The following is a 22670-nucleotide window of genomic DNA, read 5'->3' as shown; positions in this document are numbered from 1 at the left end:
CATTGTATTACATGTTCCCATTTTTTAAAATATTTTAAAACTAAATTAAACCAGCAGCAGCACTCACCTAAAATACACCACCAACACTTATAATGAAGTAGTAGACTGTTGCATTAGGGATAGATTACACTCAGCAAGTACTTTTACTTTAAATTCTTCAAGTATATTTTAAAGCAAGTACTTACTTTTACTCAAATAGAGAAGTTGAATGCTGTACTATTACTTAAGTATGTTTTTGTCAAATTATTTGTCTATTTTGAACATTTGTTGTTAAAAGTGTTTTCTTACCTGCATATATTGATATTTTTATTCAAAACATGTTCAAATTAAAAACCTTCCCTTTAAACTTATTTATCTGTATTTTCACTTAAGTAAATGGGAACTCGAAGGTAACAGGACACATCACCCGAACATGTTAACACAACCATGGTTACAAGAAGATTTCCCAACAAGAACAGAATATAGTTGGCCTTTATTTTTAGCATTATTCTTCTTGCATAACAGTCCTTTGTCATTGCATTAAAAAACAAATCATAATAATGAGTGGAAGAAAATCAGAGGCAACATGTTTCATGCAAAGACTTTTATTTATGAATAGTCTGCAGTACTGTACAACAGCACAAACTTGTCTCTATTTACGACCATTTTAATGATCATAGCAAATATAGACAAATGTTGTGCCTTCAAAAACAGTTCCCTTTTCACAATAAATCTAAAAATACCTTGTTCTGTTTAAATATGTAGCTTAACCTTTGAAAATAAAATATACATTATATGAAATATAACACTCGTTTATTGGATAGACTATATAGTACCAAATGCAATTATATGCAAATACACCCTCTCTCTCTCTGTGACGTCTTACGCACTTCATGCACGAAAAAAGAAAATGAAAGATGCCGCGCATACAAAAGAAGCTGTACATACTTCTGTATGAAAATAGAAAATATCAAAGCAAGATGTGCACCAATCGTCTATATTATGTTACAAAGAATTGCAGTACAAAAAAGACCTACGAGCCAGATAACACGCGACCTGGAACACAGAGGTACGGGTACTGGGTGGGTAACAGGACAAAAGACGAAACCTCAGACCGAGCCTCCACTGGTGAAGCCGAGTTCGAGCCACTTCCATGCACGTGTCTACAGCCACATCCGACAGGTTCAACATCATATACAGCTGGATCAGAGAGTGACAGGGTCGAACGAGCAAAACCACTTCCAGTTTACGCTTTGAATGTTGGTATTAAACCCAGTGAATGGTGATGTCCAATGCATAGCACAAAGTTCTGTTTGGTATGTTTTTTTTTAATTACTTGTATTGCTACCCCATAAGTGACGTGAGTGTAAACCAATTGCCATTTATGCCCACAACTTATAAAGCACTGATATGTCAACATTAAATTATTTATCATGTTCAGATACTGTAATATTCCAACAGCTATGTTCTGTACAGCGTCAATACTAAGCACCTTCAGCTTAATATTTATTATTATTGCCTAAACAACTCCAAATGTCTCTTTAGTTGGTGAAAGTTAAATGAATCATCGATGTCCAGTTTAAATTAGGATTTGTAAACGGACAACACATGATGTGTGACACACGGATGAAGTTCTCCACAGAAACAGTGTGTACAAGGCACACTGCGATCAATATAGCTACATCTATCGTTTCCTGCAAGAAAAGCACTTCTGAAACTAAGATATGAACAAAGGAATCCCCACGGTTAAATATAGACTTCTGTAAATGCCACAAAATATAGATTTTTTCTCTTTGAACAGTATGAGGATCAACAAAAATAACACTTAAATCAGACGTTTCTGATACATGTTGAGATCGCTGATGGCACCGCTGAGCGTGCGAGCGCGAATCCCTGCGAGTGTAATCTCCGAGTATTTGAGGAGATTATCAGGTGCTCGCTGGTGACATAAAGCCAATAATCTCAGCAGTGCGAATCTAACACTTGTACCAAAAGGTAGGGCTTCAAAGCAAACCTTTAAATAAGATCAGCTCCTTCAAATGGAGACTTACCTCTCAAATCATGTCACAGACGCCCGAACACAACATCTATATTGCTCTTGAGTGAATCTATTCAACGACCACAGTGTTTCTCATTGCAATCCCGGCTCTCTGAGTACATTCTCTATCACACAAGTATAAGAATAAAGAGCAGGGGGTTTCATTATTAGTAACACACCCAAAGACAACACTTCCAAAAATCTAGTCGTTTCTTAACATAGATAAGAAAATATACATTTCTTCTGCAATTAAATGTCTTAAACTGATTTTTTATATTCTTAATAAAATCTAATAACTCTTTCTTATTTACATTTGGCGTAGGTTAATACTGATTGTAATGCAATACTGTTGCCTTCTTGTTTATTTTCACTGTTACATTTCCTTTGTTTGCAGAGCAGAAGCACTTTTACATTCATATTTCAACACCCGAGCAATCGAAGGAGCCCAAGTGCAGAATGGGAATAATGACACGCATTTTTCCAAAAGCAAAATAAAACAAATTCAAAAGGAGGAAGTCCGCCTGCTTGAGCAAATAAACCTTTTCGGGAGGTGGAGTGAATGGAAGGACGAGGATGACAAGGTTGAAAAGGCCTGGAGAATTGGCACCAGTGGTGCCTTTATTTGGCTGTTGAAAAAAATGCTCTCGCAGCACCAGGACAGTCAGTTCCGTGAGAAGTAATGCGTAACAGTATTGGAGGGGTCACGGCAGACAAAGCCATGAGGTGAGATGAAAGCCTTTGTTGTTGGAAAAAGCTGTTAACTTGAGAAAGACAGGTTTCCCCAGTGGTGAAGGGAAGTGTCAGAGGTTACACTCTCTCCACCCGACTGGGGTCGTAGGCGTCTGATGAGAAAATAGAGAAAAGAAAAAAATTAGACAACACCATTAAAGATAAGTCGTAGAGTCAGAGTGTCAGAGCCAAGTTATCTCTCTCTCACTAAGGTGGACCTTGAAGGAAAAGTCCAACATTTACACTGAATGCACTTATTTGCTTCATATGAAAAAAGCTATGACAATCTGTCTGCGAGTTAGGTAAGGGTAACAGTTACCCAGGCTGTTCTGAAACATGTCTAAAAACACTTCTTAAAGCTCATTAATGTGCAGTGCATGGCTTTACAATAAGATATTTACAGTACAGTATAAGATTTTACTCATTTGAAAAAACGAAAACGAAGAAAAGAGAAGTTGGTGCTGTTGGTTCATTATGAAACTGGAGCAGGTCAGCGGATGTAAGCCGAGTAGGTGGTCCTCCATATGTGGCACAGAACCCATTTGCATTCACACAGCTGAAATAATTTGGTCACACAACCACCTCCCAATCTGGTCTCTGATTGGATCTCAAATGCCTCCTCAATGTGTTCACACCTTTACTTAGACTTTAACACCACTTGTGATGGATCACTCAGAACAGCTGTTGACACCAGATCTGAGAAGGATCTGGTGTTAACATCTGTCCTGAGGGATCCAATCACACAGTTTCACAAATGTATTTGAACTCTTCTCAGTGTCCATATGTTTAATTGTTTGTGGCCACCACCACATTATCAACAATGATCACCACATGGCCGATACGTCCATCGGTCAAATCTATCTTCACAGCACATGCAGCTAAACGAGATTCATTCAACCCCTATGACTGCTCTCTCTCTCTTCCCCTTTTTCTCGCTTGCTCGCTCATTCCAACGCACAGAGACATCGGATCTCTCGGGATGGATGTTAATACGAAGCCTCGGATGAAAGGTTAGTGCACTCATGTGTGCATGCAAAGTATAGTAAGCTAAGCAGCTAGCCTAGCTACGAAAACAATTGCGGAAAAAAAGTATCAAAATCAGTAAAGCTGTTTGCAAATAGTTCAAACCATTATCATATGTATCATGTATGTCTTTACTTTCAAGTCAAAATAAGCAGATCAAATCATTTATCTCCTAATTCTTTGGTACCCACCTGAGACCGGATGCATCTCCTCATCCTCAATGTTCGAGGGGCCACAGATCCCAGAGCTGAAGCTGAGTGGCAGCGTTATCTCTCTCTTGGGAACACTGCGTGGTTTAGGAAGCAGAGGGGGCTTCTGCAGCTTGGTGCGCTGCTTTGGTTTGGGCAACTTTTGCCTTGTCGATTCAGCTTTCCTGACCTCCTCTGCATTCTGTCCGTCTCTCACTTTCTCCAAAGGCTTCTCTATATCCACCTCCACAATTTTCCGCTCCACCTCTCCTTCAGACTCTTCTGTTTTTAATTCAACATCGACTTCTCTACTCCTTTTATTGTCTACTTTCAGTGCAATCTCAACATTGATTTCTCCTCCCTCCTCTTCTTGTCTTTGCTCTTCATTACATATCCTTTCTTTCATTTCCCCTTTAGGCTCACCGACGTCTTCAGGGTCTCCTGACTTGTCACGTGTTTCATGTGCATTTTCATGTTTATCTGAGTTTTCTACCTCCTCCCTTCCTGCTTCCTCCAGTTTTTTTTCCTCCTCTTCTTCTTGCTTCTCCTCAACTTCCTCCTTTGCCTCTTCTTGAACCTCGCTCTCCTCTGTGTCTACCCTTTTCTCCTCCAAAACAATATCTCCTCCAGACTCAGAACCTTTGAGACTGAGGCGTCTTATTCGGGACACTGAGTCCAGCTCTTTCAGGCGTGTCATTCTGTCTGTGGTCGATCTGCTCAGAGATGTAGCAGATGAAGAAGCAGAAGTGTTGAGCTTATCTTGCAGGGATTCGATTAGTTTGCATGCCCCACCTCGCCCCTTCTTCTCCACATTACACATGCTCCGTGCTAGCTTCTCGTTTGGTGTGACAGGCAGGGATAGGGTAAGCTTACTGGGGGGAAACTCAGGCAGGTCCAGAGCTGCGGTTGACTGAGTCTCAGGATCCTGGTTGTGTTCACCACCATCACTGTGGTCATTGCTGTGCTTTTGTTCATTCTCTTCCTCTTGGTCTAACCCTAATCCTGTCTCCTTCACCTCCTCTGTCTCTGCCCCATGAACCATCAGGGACTCCTCTTTGACTTGCTCACACTCTCCTATCACCTGCTTTGCCTCTTCACTTGGACTTAGTGGTTCCTCGGCCACTGTGGCGTCAGTTTCATCCTGGTTGTCCTCAGACTGTTTGTCTGCCACTCCCAAGGCCTCCACTGGAACAGCTATACCCAGGATCCGTGCTGCCCTCTGCTCAATGGACTCATTCTCGGGAATACCTTTTGCACATTTGACCTCATACAGGTTGCTGAGGTCCTCTGCAGGCAAAGAATTGGCCTTCTCCTGAATCAGTAAGTTCTCCAGATGCTTATCGGCTATTGTTGACTCATTCTTATAGGAGATAGGCTCAGAGATGGCGTATCTCTCCGTATTGTCATTGAACACAAAGGAAACCTCCCTGCTCAGCCTTGTGATATGTGAGGAGCATTCTTTCTTGGGTGATCTGCTGCTTTCGCTCCTGCTTCTACAGATTCTTAAATTCACATCACCCCTGCATAGTGGAACACTGTCTGATTTAGCTTTTCTCTGTGTGTCCACTTCAGCTTGATGCTCTTTATTTGAATTGTGCTTGGGGCAATCACCATTTTTAACAAGTGCTACCCTACTGTCCCACAAGAGCTGCACTGTCTGACTAAGCTCCTTGTGATTGAGTGGAGACGGGACTGAGAGAGATCGCTGCATTGGCTCCCCAGGGCCGCCAGGGGTCTCTGTGTATACAGTAAGCCCCACGTCCCTCAGCAAGGACTCTTCAGGGACTGGGATGTCCTGTCTATAGAACGGGGTTGAGTCGTTGTGAAGGGATAGTGAGGACAGGAGGCAGTTGTCTTCTAGGCCTGGGTTGGGGAAAACAGAGAGCTCATTTGTTGGTGGCATGTTGTTGGCCTGTGGCCTGGAGAATGCAGTCCTTATGTCCATGCAGTCTAGATCAGCGGTAGAAGCCAAGGACTTTGATCTGACTTTTAAATTTGTGGGGTTTTCCATGTGCAGTGGTGGAAGACTGATTGCTTCCCTGCCTGGTTCTGGACCAGCAGTGAAATGTGCTCCTGTTTTAAAGGGGTCTAGTCTGTTATTCACCCCATCAAGATAATCAGCGCTCTGACCTACTTGGGGTCTCTTGCTGATTGTGTCTTCCATCTCCTTATTAATGCACTCCAGTTCACCAATTGCATCATACGGTCTTCGGTTCACTGGCTTTAAGAGAAACTGTCCAAAGGCCACTTGCTCTGCACTGTCCGGGGGACAGGAGTTGCTTTTCCTTGGAGAGGATGGCTGCTGGTCTCCCTGATCACGGGCCCTGGATGGGGAGGACGGCTCCTGCTGTAAGGGTTGCTGGGAGAGTTGCATTACTGGTGCTTGTGTTGGGCTGAGACTGGGACGGGAGAAGGCGCTGTTGCTGGAGGGATGAAGGTTTTTTTGGCCCGCCATAGGGTAACCATAAGGGCAACCACTGTCTGTCCCCAAACCACTGTCTGTGGTTGTGTCTGAGGCAGACTGAACAGGCTCTTGTCCCCCAGGCGGACTCTGGGGTTCTGGACTTTTCACCACTGTCAATGGTGAACCAGTCTGTGTTTCCTGATTACGGTACTGATTTCCAGGCCAGGACCCGGCATAGCACAACTCTTTGTCTTCTCTGGCTTGGAGTGCCCAGGCATCTATTATCTCCTTCCTTAAAGGAGCCCTCTTATAGTTCCTCATTGAGGATGTGCTGCTGGTGTGAAAGTGAGAGTAGTGGGATTTGATGGGCATCTCGTTCACAGACTTGCTCCGAACGCTTTGGCTCTCTCTGAGGCCTACAGCAAAGGTTTCTGTTTTAGTGACAGTCAGGCTTGGCATTGTCTCATTGTTGTTCTGATCTGCTGCCAAGTCTTTATTAATGTTTGTTGGTGTGTGAACAGGGACAGACACAAGACAGAAGATGGTCTCACTCACTCTTCTCTTTGTGTTCCTGTTGTTCTCTGTGCCTGAATCTGGGGCTATTTTCTTCACCTGTGTGATGGTTTCTGAAAACACTTGGTCTGAGTTGGACCCCTGGCGGGAAGAAGATCTTGATAATGGGGCCTGGAAGGTTGCAGAGGGAGATAGAGGGGGACGTTGGTTTTTGGGATATCTGTTGTTGCAGTTTTGGTCAGTTGCTGGGAAGTTATCGACAGTATCTTTGTGCAAATCACTGTGCCACCTGGTATTGTCATTGTCAAACCCGCTAGAAGACGTCTGGTTGGCATCATCGGCCAGTTTGGCAGCGATGAAAGGCCCCAACGGTGGGGGCAAAAAGGCACTGTCGTCGGACACAGGCTCCGACACGGTGACGCTGGGAAGCTCATTGCGAATGTGGCGGATCTTGTCAGCGTCCGTCAAGGAGTTGCCGCCCAGGGCTGAGGAAAAATGGCGGATGCGCGGGTCATCGAAGGGGATATACTGGACCCCTCCACCAGGGTGCTCCTGGGAAGTATACACTGGATAAAGCTGCTTCTGGCAGGACAAGCTCCTCTCTCTCTGGGGATCCGGCCAGGAACCTACTGGATGTCTGGTGAGCCAGTGAGATCCATCTGGAGCCACATGTATCTGCTGGTACACATCCCCTCGGTACCTGGAATTGAAAACAACACAGATCCAGTTATATTTCAGCAACACTGACTTCAACAAGACAAAAAGCAATAAAACAAAAGGAAACTATAAAAAACGGTTGTGAAAAGTGATGTTAGCCAATCTAACATTGCTGTATGCTTGGTTGGTGAGTGAGAATGTAGCTTTATTGCACTGGACAGATACATTGATAGCCATCAACAAATGTTGTTACCGAACAGACAGCAATTAGAGAAGACTGTAGCTTCTCCAATGTTAATGCAGATCCTAAAACCCATTCAGAGACATAAATCGCAGGGTCTAAAATCTAAATAGGTAGTCTTAATAATGCTTTTTCACACTTTTTTACGCTTTTTAGTGCATTAATACAACAAAGATCTTGTGCCATCTCTGATCATGAACACTGAGAGATTGTTTTTTGTAATCTTGTAAAGTGCCTATGAGCATTGTTCAAAGCACTATACAAATAAAATGCATTATTATTGTTCATTGTCCAACAAACAACTGTAATTTTAATGTTCATATTCCTTTCACATACAAATGTATTACAAATAATTTAAAGCTAATTTCTTGACATATTTGGTAGAAGTGGTAAAAGTAAATTCCTTCATGTATTGCAACTCTCTCCACTATTATTATTACTACAATTTCCATTTCATTCAAAAGATAATAGTGTAATGTAAAGTGAAAAGATTTCTTGAATATATAGTTAAAGATAAATCAGAAAAAATGATAATTTACCTGTAGTCAACAGCAATGTCACCATACCCCCGGTGCCCCCCTGCCATTATAGGGGCTCTTTTATAGGATGGCGGAGGGATGTATCCCGGAGGTCCAGAGTCCTGTGCAAAATAGTCCAGCTGGGGGTCACCTGTCCTTGATATGGGAAGCGGTGTTCTGTCCCTGGACTGGGGAATGACAGAGTCTCTCCCAGACAACACCTCACAGCTTCCCCTGATCTGCTGGTGCATCTCATAAGAGGGTGGTCTGGGGGGTCGGGTGAAGCGGGGCTTTGGTGTCATTGAGAGTTGGTTAGCACTAGCCGGCCTGCCGTTCTCCTGCCAGCGGGGGGTCCTGTAAAGGTCATGGTGTGACATTGGTTGGCCATTGACCCGCCTATACAGTTCCTGGCCAGATGAGGCTATTTCGACATATTGCAGGCTCTCAGGCTGCAACATCCTCGGCAGGGACTGGGATTTGGCTTTGGTCCTGGGGTGGACTACCATGCCTTCCGGAGTCCTGGCATGGAGACGCTGCTGCTCCTGTGCCCAACGCTCACCCTCACTCTGTGACAGCTGGCGGCCAAAGTTCACGGCTGGACGCCACTCATCTGTCCCCAAGCTCTGGCATTTCCTCTCACTCGCTATCTTCCAGTGATGGAGAGCCGCATCCCTCTCTCTACAGCGGGCCTGAGCTTGGGCCTGTGCCTGAACCTGAGCCTGGGCTGCCCAACGCTGCCTCTCCTGAGCCGCCCTCTGACGCTCCTCTGCAGACATCTCTTGGCCCCTAGCCTGCTGTGGCCCCTCTGGCCTGCTGTAACCCCCCTGTCCTCCTCCGTGGGGATCTCTGAAGTTAGCGTAATCCAACAGCACAGTAAAGTCCTGGCCTCTTCTCCTCCAGTAGGCCACGTCCTTTGCCTGTGGCTGTGGACCTCTGGTGCCATCACAGAACCTGAGAGGAAGCATAAAGTAGATGTAAAGCACTGGTATGTTTCAGTGAATTGTTTGTCAGAGGTTAAACAGCATCTTGATCCCTTTACTCCTACACCTTTTTGAAGTTGAAATAGAGGAGCTGCGTCAAACAATTTCTGTGACTGTCCAAAACCCCCATTCTGAAAAACATGCTGACACTCGACTGGGCTACACACACTCACAATCATTCGAGTGAGGCTATGAGCATTTCTAATTATTCAAACAATAAAATAATTAAAAATATTGACAAGCAGCTGTTCCGGGCCATTAAATACCATCAGGTCGTGATAAAGGGAAAATGAGAAATTGTTTTTGCGCTGTCATTTGGATAGATTAAAACACTGAATTCATATCCCACTAGATGGCGACAGATGACCACGAGTAGCACGCCAGTGCCTGGTAATTGTGATATTCTATGGAGCATAATGAACAGATTACACAATGACACACAGTGGCTGCTAGTCCCAGATGTCCTCCAAGACAGATCAACAATTTAGAGGACGTTTCATTGACAGCCTTTCTATTGCTCTGTTCTTTAGCTTAAGCTCTGAGAAACTAAGTAGCGTCTCACCAAACCAGAGAAAGGAAAGCTCCCGCTACACTGTGGTGTGGATGGCAGATGATGTTTGACGGCAGAACTGATGGGCTACAACAAGATGCAATGGTTGATCATTTCAGTCTATTTGTGGAGTGACTGACTGACTGACAACGGAAACAAGACGCAAGCACATGTGTACACACCCGCGAGGCCGAGGCCACTGAACGTCCTTGACATTTCCGTCCATAGTCATCACTGGCCAGAGATGCTTGCTGGGGGAGAGGGGGGGGTAGCCATGCCAAATTTACTAAATCTGAGGGCATCTCATGTAAGATGAGTTACCGTCATTAGTCTAATTGGGTCTAAGTTGCACTTCTCAATCCGAGCTCTACATTAGGCCTGTTTCTTATCAACACTACGGCTGCCGGGCAAACCGGGTTTGGATAAGAGGAGAAAAAAAGGAGGGTGAACAAACAACAGACTGAAATTGCAGAACATATGTCTTAGCAATTCCGACATTCCCAACAGAAAGCTCTAATGGCACTGGTGGAGCAGCGACATGAAAAATGAGGATTACTCATCTCAATAGAATAAAACCAAAAAGTGAAAGAATAAAACACTAACACACTATTCAAGGTCATTGGACTATTTTCAGATTCTCTGTCACTGGCTGGTGGCGAAAAGGGATTAGGGGGAAAAAGGAAAGTCGGCCAAACAAAATATAAGGAAAACAGGGGGAAAAAAATATCTGACAAGGCTGCCTAATTGTGTGGACATTGGAACAGCTGTATTGACTTTGTCTCAGTTACAGCACACTAACCCCCAGAATTGGTGCAAATAGGCAAACTAAACAATCCTGGTTTTAGGAAAAAACAGATTGGCTGCAGACAGGCGACATCTCTGGAAATATCATGCGGTCCTTATCCGAGAGGGTTTCAATTACATAACTCCAGACGTAGCTAAATATAGCCTATTCTCCATATTCATATTTAAATAGACCCTACACGGATCTTGTATTATTGATGGTCAATGCATTATATAAGTAGGTGTAAAGCCTTTGAGTGGAAGTGGAAGCCAGCTAGGAATGTGGGTCATGTATGGGGGTAGAATCTGGAAGGGGTTATGCCAACAAACCTGGCAACCTGCATGTGTAAGACTGGGCATGCTCAAATGGGTCACATAGGTTTTTCCTAAAAGCTATTTTAAATACAACTCCAAGGTCCCATGTGGCAGATTAAGACTCCAGCACACATTATCCCCTCTCACTCTTCCCCTCGTCAAGACCTGACTGGAAAAAGGAAGACACACAAGGGGAAAGATAAAAGTGAGGACGAGATGGCGGAAGGGACTGAGCGGCAGTGTTAAGCACTTCAATTAATGTTATGATGTGAAATCCTCATGGAAAACTCCTTGACAAGCTTCATTTTCATTCACGTGCTCCAATTAGGCACCGTAACAATTCAAAACTCTACCAATCAATCAAAGAAGTGTGAGGGCAAGCCATAATCAGGACAGGGCATGCAGACAGGAGTGCATTACTGATCTCAAGGTACTGTGTCTTACCCACTGTCCGAGGTCAGCGATTCTCCCAAAGAGTAGGTGTCAATGTGGCTCCGGCTCTCAGCTTCCCGCCTGGGCTGGCTCCTGTCCCTGGGCTCGTTGTTGTTGTTGGTGCAGCCGCTGCTGTACGGTTGGGGCTGCCTGGTTCCACCACCGTTCCCGTAGGGTGCCCCGGGCCCCCTTTCATAGCCGTTCACTGTCCGGGGGCCGGGCCTGTTCTCCAGGATTTCGTGGTGTTTGCTGTAGGACGGCGGTGAGGATGAAGACGCCTGGCGGGACGAGGACGCGGGGGCTGGGGTAGGGGTGGAGGAGGGGGTGGTGGTATGCTTGGGCAGCTTGTATCCATGAGAGATGAGGAGGTCCTCCACGCTGTACATGGTCGCATTTGTTTATGCTGGTGTGGTTATATTTTTTCCCCTCTCTCTCTCTCTTTTTTTTTTCTTTTTTGTGGAGAGGAAGGTAGGTCGGTTGTCAAGGCGTCTCTGCTTCTTCCCTACGTGCAGCGGCAGGATCACCGGCACAGCTGCGCAGCTGAGGCCATTGCTGGGAAAAAAAGAAAAAGGGGGAATGACATGAAGAGACAAGAAGAGAGACAGAAAATAGGAGGTGACGGTAAAACCATTATCCCTTCTACCCGTGTCCAGCTTTTGTCAAGGGTCCCAACCCGTGTGGACAGTTGAGAGGACGAAAACAAAAAGAGATCCCCGGACCCAAATTCTGAGCTGCCATGCACGACAAAACCAAGATCACCCGCCTTCACCAGCAGCCTTTGCCTGCCTCCTCTTCTTCTCCAGTCCTCCTAGCAACAACCTTCTTCCGAACTCACTCGGAGATCACCAGCACCTAAACCCGTCCAGAACTAAGTCGGACTGGGAGGTAGAACATGCACTCTTAAATAACAAACCACGATAACATGATCGTTGGCGGCAGCAAGACTTTCAGAAGGCTGCTGGTGCTGCAGTGAAAGCACAAAATGCCACTGTTTACACTGGGCTCCCTGGAGACTTCCATACAGTGGCTGTTAGCAGCCAACCGCTACTCACATTTTACATCAGTGAGCCAACTAGGGGATTGTATTCCTCTCTGCTCACCTCTGCATTGTCTCTTTTTACATCTCTACTCCTTCAAAAAGGATGTTACGGTTAAAGTCTAAAAGGATGAAGACATTTTTTTTCAGCTGTCCTCTAAATATATCTCTGGGTTGGATTAAGGTTAGGTGTATTCACACAGCCCTTTGAAAGTAATAGAACTTAAAATTGATCACAAAGTATGGAATTGTTAAAAGATGTGTATATGATTTCACACGCTCCATGCCTTCCTTTATGGTGTGTTTCCATAAACAATTAGCAAAGTATTCGACTGACCGAAAAACATTCTGACATATTACTCTATTAATTCCATTTTTACTTAAGTTGTCAAGTCATTTTTTTATTAAAATTTCAATTGCTCCTCTTTTTCAAATATGAATATTGGTGATTTTCAAAATGTTAATGACGAGTGCAGTGCCTGTTCTAAACCTGCCTGTGTGGAATTGGCTGTTAGCTTGGCCTGAGGTTACTCTGGCTGCAGCTTTCTTTCTGAAACTGTTAAAGTGACCTGCAGTAATTGAACCGCAGCAAGTGCAGACTGGCTGCTGGATTCAGTCAGTGGCTGCTCCACTGCTGCTGCACAAAGAGCCGCTCACCTGTTTATTCAAGGTTCAGAGAAACTCGCTGATGCCAATATTGTGAATGTGCTGTTGTCATGAATCAATGTTGTAAATATTGTAAGTTTGTTGATGTGTTCTGCTACACGTGGCATCTGCTGCACTTCTGTCCGTCCTGGGAGTGGGATCCGTCACATGTGGCTCTCTCTGAGGTTCCTATGGTTGTTTTTCTGGTAGTTTTTCCTTACTCTTGTTGAGGGTTAAGGACGGAGGATGACGTTCATTGTTAACCCCTATGAGACAAATTGTAATTTGTGAATATGGGCTATACAAATTAAATTTGATTGATTGGATTGATGATTGACAAAATCAATTACGCTGTTGACTCCCAGCCGCCGCTGCTACAGAGTGTGAGTCACCTGTTTATTCAGATTTTATTGTTAAACGCGTCATGTTTCCAAATTGCACCAAATTTGACTGCACTTCCCACGGGCCCTTAACAAAACAAATGCCAAATGTCAAGGCGATAAGATGAACAGTTCTTGAGCATTCCACAGACAGACAGACAAACAGACAGTAAATTGAATGTCTTAGTGTTTTCGACTCTTGTTCAGACGTGACAAGTGATGTGAAGGAGTTATTTTGGGCACTGGGTAAATGTGAGAGGCTATTTTCTGACACTGTGTAGACTACACCGTCTGCACACTAATCGATAACAGATAGCTGTAGCCCTGTCTGTTAAATCCCATTATTTTTAAGTGTTTAAACCGAGCTTGAAAATAGAACAGCTGGAGAGGGACACCACAAACACAAAGCGGGTAATCTGCACAGACTGCAAAGGTTAAAAAGTATTATGACATTTGCTTCCTGCCCCCAAAAAAAGACTACAAGTAGCGTCACGAACCGATGAGGAAGTGAATGATGACACCCAGGGTGCATCTGCTCATGATGTAATGCCCTTGATGAAGTCACGCTTGCTGCCTTGTCAACAGGACAGATGCTGCTGCAGCCCACTCATTCAATACTCTCCAGCGAAACAGACTGCCAACAAACCTGGCTGTCCTTAATAAGAAATGGCATTCAGGAGCAGCAGTGTGGGACTTGTTGCCAGAATCAAACGCTGTTCAGACAGTTTAAAAGCCAATCCCACTATGATTGTTTAATGGCACGAGTCAAATTGCTTTTGTTTTCGGCTCTGGAAAACAGACGGCCGAGACAGAGGGAAATGTATTCAGCAGCAAACAGATTAGCATTTGTTTAGCTTCTTGGCATTTGTTTAGCCATGATAGCGCCATAGAGATGAAAAAAAAAAAAATTCTATAAATGGAGCCCTGACTCAGAGGGCAGCATCACTACCCGTGTCTCCTTCCTCCCTGCTCCCTCCCTTTGCTATAGTCCTCCTTGTACCTGAACCGTAGGATAGCCTACTAGGTGATTAACAGGATCCAAGACCGTGAAATGCCGCTCCCTTTGTATGTCTGGCTCTCTAATACGATTATCTTTTTTTAATTTAAAACCTTAAACCTGTTAGTTTTGGAGGATTGACTCTTGGCGCCTGCCCAGTTCATATTTTTGTTGAGTTTAACTCTTTCCATTTGTGTTTTTGCATAATCTCCTCAAGGAGAGGCTTCAGTCCTGAGTCTGGTTGGGACGTTCTTGTCAACAATGTCATTGCGATCCAGAAAAAGGGTTTTCTCTGCTTCATTTTCTTCAAGATGAGCAAAGGAACACAATTCTTCATGAACTTCAGTTGAACTTGTGCTGGGAAACAGGCCAGTGACTATGGTCAATAACTCACACTGTGATTCTGACATACTGTAAATGGCAGCAAAATGCAATCCAATATGGTCGTTTTGTTGCCATTTGACACTTCAGATTATTCACTTAAACTCACATGACCAACATGAACATTTCTCTGAAGTGTAAACATTTTCGTCTGTACTTTAAATTAAGAAGCACCACCAGGTATCCCCTTACAGGAACTCATTTCAAGCTTTGGGATCAGAGAGTGGTATCATACCCTTTCCTTCCTGTAGCTGAGGCTTATCCCTCCAACCAGGCAGAGGCTTAATTAAGTGAGGCTTAGGTAAAGGGTTATTATTTATTAATATGATAATTCCCTTTTGTTATGATATTAGCAGATAACCTGTCTTATCTGAATATCCATATGCTGTCTAATCGAGCTAAATCCTTAATCTCAGTCAGTTGCTCTTGGTGTCATCACCAAATGAGGATTATCTCCATCACCAGTAAAAGTAAGGAGTTACATCCCGTAAAAGTGACCTGCCCTCCCTCAGCAACCCCCCAACCCTCCCCCAACATAACCCCACTCCCTCCTTCCCATGACAAGCTCCGTTTAAATACTGCTAATGCTGTTACGCAATGGAATTACCCATTTTATTTCAAATAAAACCTCAGATTCAAGCAGTGGTATCAAACAATGGTCGGCTTTCATTCCCCGCAAACACAACAACATTGTGTTTCGTTACAATGCCTTCTTGTGTGAAAAAGACTGGCATTAAAGGCGCTCGAATTTGGCAACCGGGGGGGAAGAAGAAAAAAAAAGTGCAGATCTGCTCTATTTTTAATGACACTCCGGCTCGCTCAAAGAGAGAAATTAATGATAAAGTTTATGGATAACACATGCTGCAAAGTAAGCTAAAAATAAACAGAACCACATGGGGGCTGGCATTTCCCTACAGACGACCCTCACACCAGCCCGCACATTTTCTCTAATAAGTCACTGTACACTGCTACTGTAACATCATCGTTTTTACATTTAATATGCACTGAAATATGTAAGACCTCAGAGACCACCACTTTTCAGGTCAAGTGAACTCATGTCAAGGCCTCGGCTTGTTTATTAAAACGGATACAAGCATTTTTTGTGAGAGTTGGGGGGGGGGGGGGGGGGGGGGGCGTGCCCTTACACTGGTGGCTACACCAGCGGCAGGCTGCAGGGGCATGACGGCTTGCAGGTTGACAGTTTGGTGTCAGCTCCTTATTCATGACCCAACTGAGATGAGGGCATGGTGGAGAGGTGGGGAGGCGGGAAGGGAAGCAGAGGGACAGCACGGGTGGCAGACAATGCAGGACAGAGACCTTCATCAGGCCTCAGGGAGGACAGAACTGCAGTGTTAGAAAATGGTCCAAACTATATGGGTTACAGGCAGCGGAATAAATCCCACTGCATACGTAACTAAACTTTTTAGACAGTGAAACGTCATTATTGTCCATGAAAGTATGACCAGAAGTGAAGAGTTTCTGCACTGTGCTCAAAACAAATTGAGCAACAGTGATGAATGTGTTCCTGAGGAGGACACAGAGATGTGTTAAAATAGCACATCCCTGTTAAAAGTGGAGAACTACAGACAAAAACAATCTGGATTTAACAGGCTCCAGAATAAAGGCACCACTACAAAAGAAATCTCGAACGCCAGCGCCTGGAACCCAAAAGACGATAAGTCTGCTTCCTAAAATATTCCACAAGAGCCGCACCTCCCCACCACATTGTTCCTTGGATCTATAACAACTGACCCGAGTGGGTGTGTACTTGGCTCGTCTCTGGCCTGCATCTGTTTGGACTGTGCACGCACATGGGTTTCTCAGGGATGACAGCCCATCACATTCAGCAAACAGCAACGGGCCGCAGATTGTTTATCTATGTGACATCACTGTGTCCAGCAGAGGGGCCGCCTCTCTTCCTGAGGAAGTGCGTAGCTGTGAGGACGGAGGAGAGCCGACGGTGTCGCAAATGTTTCCAATCAGGCTCTCTGCGAGCTCCTGTTTGTCCTGGGGAAAAGAAGCTGGACGCCTGCTTCTGGCTGAGGCCGGAGGAATAAACAGCCGGGCAACCTCGAGCCATATTTTACCCATGCTGACCTCTAGGAAGCACAATGTTCTGCACATCAGGTAGACTGTAACTCAGCAACATAAAGTGTGGGCATGTTATCTGGGGAGCTTTCTGCCCTCTGGACACTGGCAATCCATCAGGAAAATCCCACTGGACTCAGCAGCCATGCAACTAATTTAGGCCAATTATATCCTGCTGCAACAACCAAAGACAAAGGTTGTAATTTAATTCTAACAGGTGGGCATGTATTTAAATGAAAAGATGTCCCTGTCTAGCACATGACAAGCCCATCACCACGTTGCAACCCATGTGCTTTCTCCAGCATCCACACCCTCCTGCTGGAGAGAGTACATCAACAGGCTAGGCCAATGCATTGTGAGTCAATTAGCTCATGTGGAAAGGTTTAGCCAAAAAAACACCCACTCGCATTATTTTGTTGAGCACATCCCATGGCAACAGTTGTTTTGCTTTTGTGAATGGCAGCTTGCAGACAATAGCATGTGGGCTGCTCAGATATTCCCGCTGCATTGCCACAGTCCAAAACTTATTGCAGTCAGACTCCACTGGCAGCGAAATCAAAGGCAGGATGGGGGTGGGAGTGTGGGAGTGTGGGAGTGTGGGAGGGGGGCCAGAGGGGCGGGGGTGCTGGTGTTGTTTTTATCCCATCCTATTCTAACACATCACAGTCTGCAGCACTGTGGCGTGGTTTCAGACTCATTTTCAGGCTGTCAAAAAAGCTGAGCACCCGAACGTTCGTCATCAGAGTTTCGTGCAAACATTTCTATGACAAGTGGCGTAGGAGCAGCGTAGCTAATGGCTCATTAACGCATGTGGCAAAGCTGTACAGCACACATAAGACACTGCCGACGTGAAGGTAATTACATCAATGGACTCATTTTCTATTGTAAAGAATGCTTAGCTCAGTTTAGCTCAAATGCAGGAATTTGGCGTCATGAGATTTTCTTCAACCGAACGCATCCAACATTCATGCATTATGTGCAGAGGAGATTCAGGGCTGAGCATTTGCTCCACAGATCGTGCCAGCGTTTCAGAATCATCATTTCATGTGAGAGGAAAATAAAACATAAAGGAGGGGGCATATTAAGCGCACTAATCCAACGAGGCACAGTGCTGCTACACAGTAGGCTTCACCTGCACTGAACTATTCCCAGGCCATGTTGCTTCGGAGCCTGCCAAACCTGCTTCATGGTAATTAGTGTCTGTCAAGGTCCGAGCATTGCTTGAGATGACAGTGGCATGGTTTATTAGCCAGGAACACAGTGATCAAAGGGTTAGCAATGCTCTGGCTTCCTGCTAATCAGATGTGGACCCAGCATGCCTCTTGCTCCTTATTATAGAAGGAACGGTAATAAACAACCTAACATAGACAAGAGAATATGCTATAACCAGGAAGCTTAAACACATTTAGCGCATGATATTTACAGACAGCTGAAGGGAGGCGGCAACAGCAGTCTGTGATGCAGATTACAGGTGGGGTGAACGGGCTCTTCCACACGATGTAACTGAAGTGTTGTCGTGATGGATGGCCTGACGAATGTGGAAAAAAGGGCTATGTAAACACATGAAAATGAATGGTCAGGGTTATCTCAAGGGCTTAATCACTGCATGGGCATAAAATTGAGAAACATAAAATCACAAAGCAGGCAGCTCAACCATCTGCCAAACATATGGACTTCCACCAGGCTAGCACTCAGGCAGGACATAACAATATATGCACGGGGTGTGCTTTCCACGTCATTTCATGCCTCCGATTCAGTGCTCTGTATTCTCGCTCTGAGAGCCGCACTGGCAGATGTCAATAGCTTTCACACGTTTCTGGCTGGCTTCACCCACCAGACTCCTTCCTCCCGCCTGCGTCACCTCTGCTCTGACATCACATGTGACATCAGGCAGCACCTCCGAGGGGATCCCTGTAGCCGGGCAAACATCAGATGACTTTCAGAGGCTTCAGCTGCTGCTACCCAATGGCAGAAAAACTCATTTTCTTGATGTGACTGGCCTAGAAATACAGCTCAAGACTGACAGACAAGGAGAGGGAGAGAGAGAGAGGGAGGGAGAGAGAGAGAGAGAGAGAGAGAGAGAGAGAGAGAGAGAGAGAGAGAGAGAGAGAGGAAAGAGGAAAGAGCTGTCTACCATGAAAGATGTTAGAACAGCTAGTGCACACACACACACACACACACACACACACACACACACACACACACACACACACACACACACACACACACACACACGCAAGCAATAGTGGAAAGGGGAAATCTAGCCCTAGGATAACCAGACTGGCTGCAGCACCAGGAAGTAATCCCAGCCCGTACTTATCGCTCTCTGTTCGGACCACTCCTGAAAGTAAAACTGGTGTGACTCATTTCATAGCTGTGGAGGGCCCCTCCAGTTTCGCTGACCAACCCTTTCCTCGGCTGCTGGAAGGAATTAATGAGCTGCTTCCCTTCCTAATACGCTCCCCGTCCCACCACACTCCGCCCCCCCTCAGGGCATCTAGCAGGGGCCTTGCGTTCACACACCATCTCAATCTCAAGGATGTGTGACAGACCCACCACATAACGCACATGCGCCCACACACACTTAAGATTTCTCTCACTCTTTTCTGCTCAAACTGCATTTTAGCTGCTGCTGATCTGGACTCTTTTTTTGCAGTATGTTTTTTTTCATTTATTCGTCAGCTTCTGGTATCCACAAATCCGGCCCACTCTGTCTAGAAAACGTCCATATGCTGACATTTACTGACAGTATCTGATGTAAGCTCACTGAGCTATGAAAGGTCTTGGCGAGAGGGAACGGCTCACTCCTGGGCAGCGTTAACAGTACTTCCATAAATACAATAAACAACTCTACCTAGAATAATCATACCTGAGGGCATGAGAGAACAGTGCTAATAACAGTGAGTCGGATTACTTCATAGGTGGACGTTTGTTCGCTGCAACAACATTGTGATAACTCGGTAATAACATTATCTTGAAGCGATCAGCTCTTTGACAGTCTCTCCTCTGGAGGTCCCTAACCGACAAGCGGCAATGTACGTGCAAGATCTCAAATTAAAGCCATTAAGCAACTGAAATCCCTGTGACAAAATGTGAGGTATGAAGAGCAGTGGCAAGTGTTCCATCCATTGAGGGCTGTATGGGCTATAAAATGTAACTACACCATAAAAACCTCTTTAAGGTCAGCATCCAATAGTCCCAACGTAAATCTGAGCACATAACATTTACCAATTTCAGCCGAGTGACAGCAGGAGGATGGCTGCTGTGACAGTGGATCCATGCAAGGTTATAAAACAAGGCGGTGCGTGCAGGAGGCAGCGTGTGGGGGGGGGGTGGGGAGGAGAAGAGAGGTCAAGCAGCAGCAGCAGCCATCATCGTGCAAACATGCTGCAGGTGTGACAAAGTGACAGCATGCAAACATCACAGCGACCTGAACTTGGCAGACCATTTGCCAACGGCTGTTCGCAGCTCATTTACATTGCCATTTGGCGTTCCCGAGCATCCGTGCAGAATCGAGAGCTACACGCGTCTCTGGACCCGATTCTCATCATCACCATCACCACCATCATCATCATCATGTCGGTACGAACTGACTGACAGGCTGGGCATCGTGCTCGCCCCGCTGGTTCCCATGCAGGTTGCTGTGGTAGCATTTCTAGCCCGTAGCCCCCGATGCGCGCAGCTCACAGATGCAGGAGGGGGGGAAAGCAAACAGGAATTCCTTTAAACATCTGCCTGTTTAAAGTCTCGCTACAATGCAATCCAGGTGCGGGGCTGTTTTCACAAGACCTAACACCTTCTATTGATCAACAGAGGTCCTCGGTTAAATTCGGCGTATAAATGACCCACTACAGAGACTGCATTTCAATGACAACACTGTTTTATAACTCTTGCTGCTAAATGTCTCCCATCACAGCTCACCGTGGATGGAACAGCACTCAGGAAAACAATATTCTACAAGTTGAAATTCTATAAGAGTAATTAATAGATGTTTGGAGTAACGCAGAAAGCAAACCGAAAACAAGCTATGACCACAGTATTTCGCTTGAGTGCTTAATTTGTGTTCCTCTCCATCCAGATCCCCTCTCGTCAGCTAGGACGCATAAAACTGCGTGATTTGGACGGAGTTTGGCCTCTCTCTCCCCCGCAGCTCAGACAGCGGCACAGCGGCGCTAACGCTAGCCCGGCTAGCTCCATCAGCAATCTTTAACCTTCAGCTGACAGGAGAGCGCGTCCGCAAAACTGTGGCAGCCGCACACACGCTTCAACTTAGAGAGGGAGGAAAGGTAAATAACAGACCGCCATCCTCCCACGGCTTCACCTTCTGCACGTCGCGTCCGGAAAGTGCCACGGTGCCGTCCTCGATCCTCTGGTCCCGGGCGGAGGAGGCAGGGACGAGCCGGACACGGGAGAGGAGCGCGCGGCGGAGGAGCTGCTGCGGCTCGGCTGAGAGTTGAGTGAGGGAGCCGCTGGAAAATGTTGGAGCGCAAGATCCCAGCCGCTGTCTGCCCCACACGCACACACACACACGCGCGCGCGCGCACACACGCACTCACAGCAGCTCGTCTCCTCAGCATGTGTCGTCAAATTAAAAACACTGAAACAACGCGCTGCGTATGGCTCGAGCAGAAGCCACTTTTTTCTTTACCTGTGAAATGCGGGGTTGCGGGGCCGCCTAGTCTCCAGTGGTCCTCCCGGCCGCTGCTGTGGACGGACTGAGCTGAGATCTGCTGAGGGAACAGCCCCTGTGCTCACTCGGCAGTGAGGAGGCTGCCCTCCTCTCCAGCGGGGAGGCAGCTGGATGCTGCTCACACAGAAGGTCACTTCACACTCAGCGTCTCAACGCACTCTGCACACACATGCTGGAGGAACATGGAAACATTTGCCTGTGATTTGTACTTAATCCTAAAATAAGAGTGCGATTCTAACAAATGTGAAACATAGATATCCTCTCTGTCGTTCTCAAGGATTCTTTATAAATACTGTTAACCCTATGTCTCTTGTCCTGTCTATCTATCTATCTATCTATCTATCTATCTATCTATCTATCTATCTATCTATCTATCTATCTATCTATCAACATAGTCTACCTACATAGTCTACCCACCTACATTGGGAACCGTTGGGTTTGTCTATAAACTTAAGGTGTTGACCTTAAGTTTATAGACAAACCCAACGGTTGGCTCTTAAATTGGACTGAACAGAATATCTTTTATTACAATCGATTCTTCATTTTGCCATGGCCTTTTGTGTGAAACACTTTGTAACCTCGTTGTACCTATTTTAGCTAACTACCTACCTACCGACATAGTCTACCTATCTTTGCTACCTGCCGACCTACCTACCCACCTACCTGCCCACCTACCAACCTACCTAGTCTACCTACCTAGAAGTACTAACTAATGTCAGAAGGTTGATAACTTGCAAATAAGAATGCATGTCACCTTCAGACATCCATGTCTGTATAGGCTATTTATGTTAATATATATATGGAGTAGTATAGGCTTTGTATGTAGGCTTTGAAAGGTGATTATGATTCAATCTCCTTCAACATTGGCACACATGACAATTTGCTTCTTTGCTCATTTCCTTTCTTTCCTCATAAAAACCTGATAGATGATGTCACTTTGGGCTTAATAGAACAATAATGGACATGTTTGTCTCTTTCTTTCTCATGTTTTATAGTTTAATTGACAATGAAAATAAGTAATTTAATTTCTGTAAATATTAACCTATGTACAACTTTGTTATTTAGAGCAGTTGTTTCAAACTTCAAGTCCACTGTTTTTTTAA

At 45.3% G+C, this 22670-nt stretch overlaps 1 protein-coding gene across 2 annotated transcripts; it reads right to left on the bottom strand.

Annotated features, from left to right (window-relative positions):
* Positions 1–568: 568 nt before the first annotated feature.
* On the bottom strand, positions 569–21868 carry jcada (junctional cadherin 5 associated a). Of its 2 annotated transcripts, none has more exons than XM_034572301.1 (5): positions 21526–21868; positions 11363–11902; positions 8312–9241; positions 3961–7574; positions 569–2859 (listed from the first exon to the last, which is right to left on the bottom strand). In XM_034572301.1, the coding sequence occupies exons 2-5, from the start codon at positions 11734–11736 to the stop codon at positions 2825–2827; spliced, it is 4953 nt and encodes a 1650-aa protein (XP_034428192.1). In that variant the 5' UTR covers positions 11737–11902; positions 21526–21868; the 3' UTR covers positions 569–2824. The 2 variants fall into 2 exon arrangements, with proteins under 2 accessions (XP_034428192.1, XP_034428191.1); XM_034572300.1 differs by lacking the exon at positions 21526–21868 and adding an exon at positions 21199–21471.
* Positions 21869–22670: the final 802 nt, after the last annotated feature.

This window comes from Hippoglossus hippoglossus, chromosome 20, assembly GCF_009819705.1.
Source record: "Hippoglossus hippoglossus isolate fHipHip1 chromosome 20, fHipHip1.pri, whole genome shotgun sequence".
NCBI lineage: Eukaryota > Metazoa > Chordata > Actinopteri > Pleuronectiformes > Pleuronectidae > Hippoglossus > Hippoglossus hippoglossus.
The sequence above is the reverse complement of the archived record's forward strand: the minus strand, read 5'-3'. Positions and strand labels throughout refer to the sequence as shown.

Bases quoted from the DNA above. Each gene is read 5' to 3' on its own strand.
- jcada (XM_034572301.1), bottom strand. From the start codon at position 11,736: ATGTACAGCGTGGAGGACCTCCTCATCTCTCATGGATACAAGCTGCCC. The intron at 9,242-11,362 runs GTAAGACACAGT...GCTTCCTCTCAG, and splicing joins TCGCTGACCTCGGACAGTGG to GTTCTGTGATGGCACCAGAG. The intron at 7,575-8,311 runs GTAAATTATCAT...TTTCAATTCCAG, and splicing joins GACATTGCTGTTGACTACAG to GTACCGAGGGGATGTGTACC.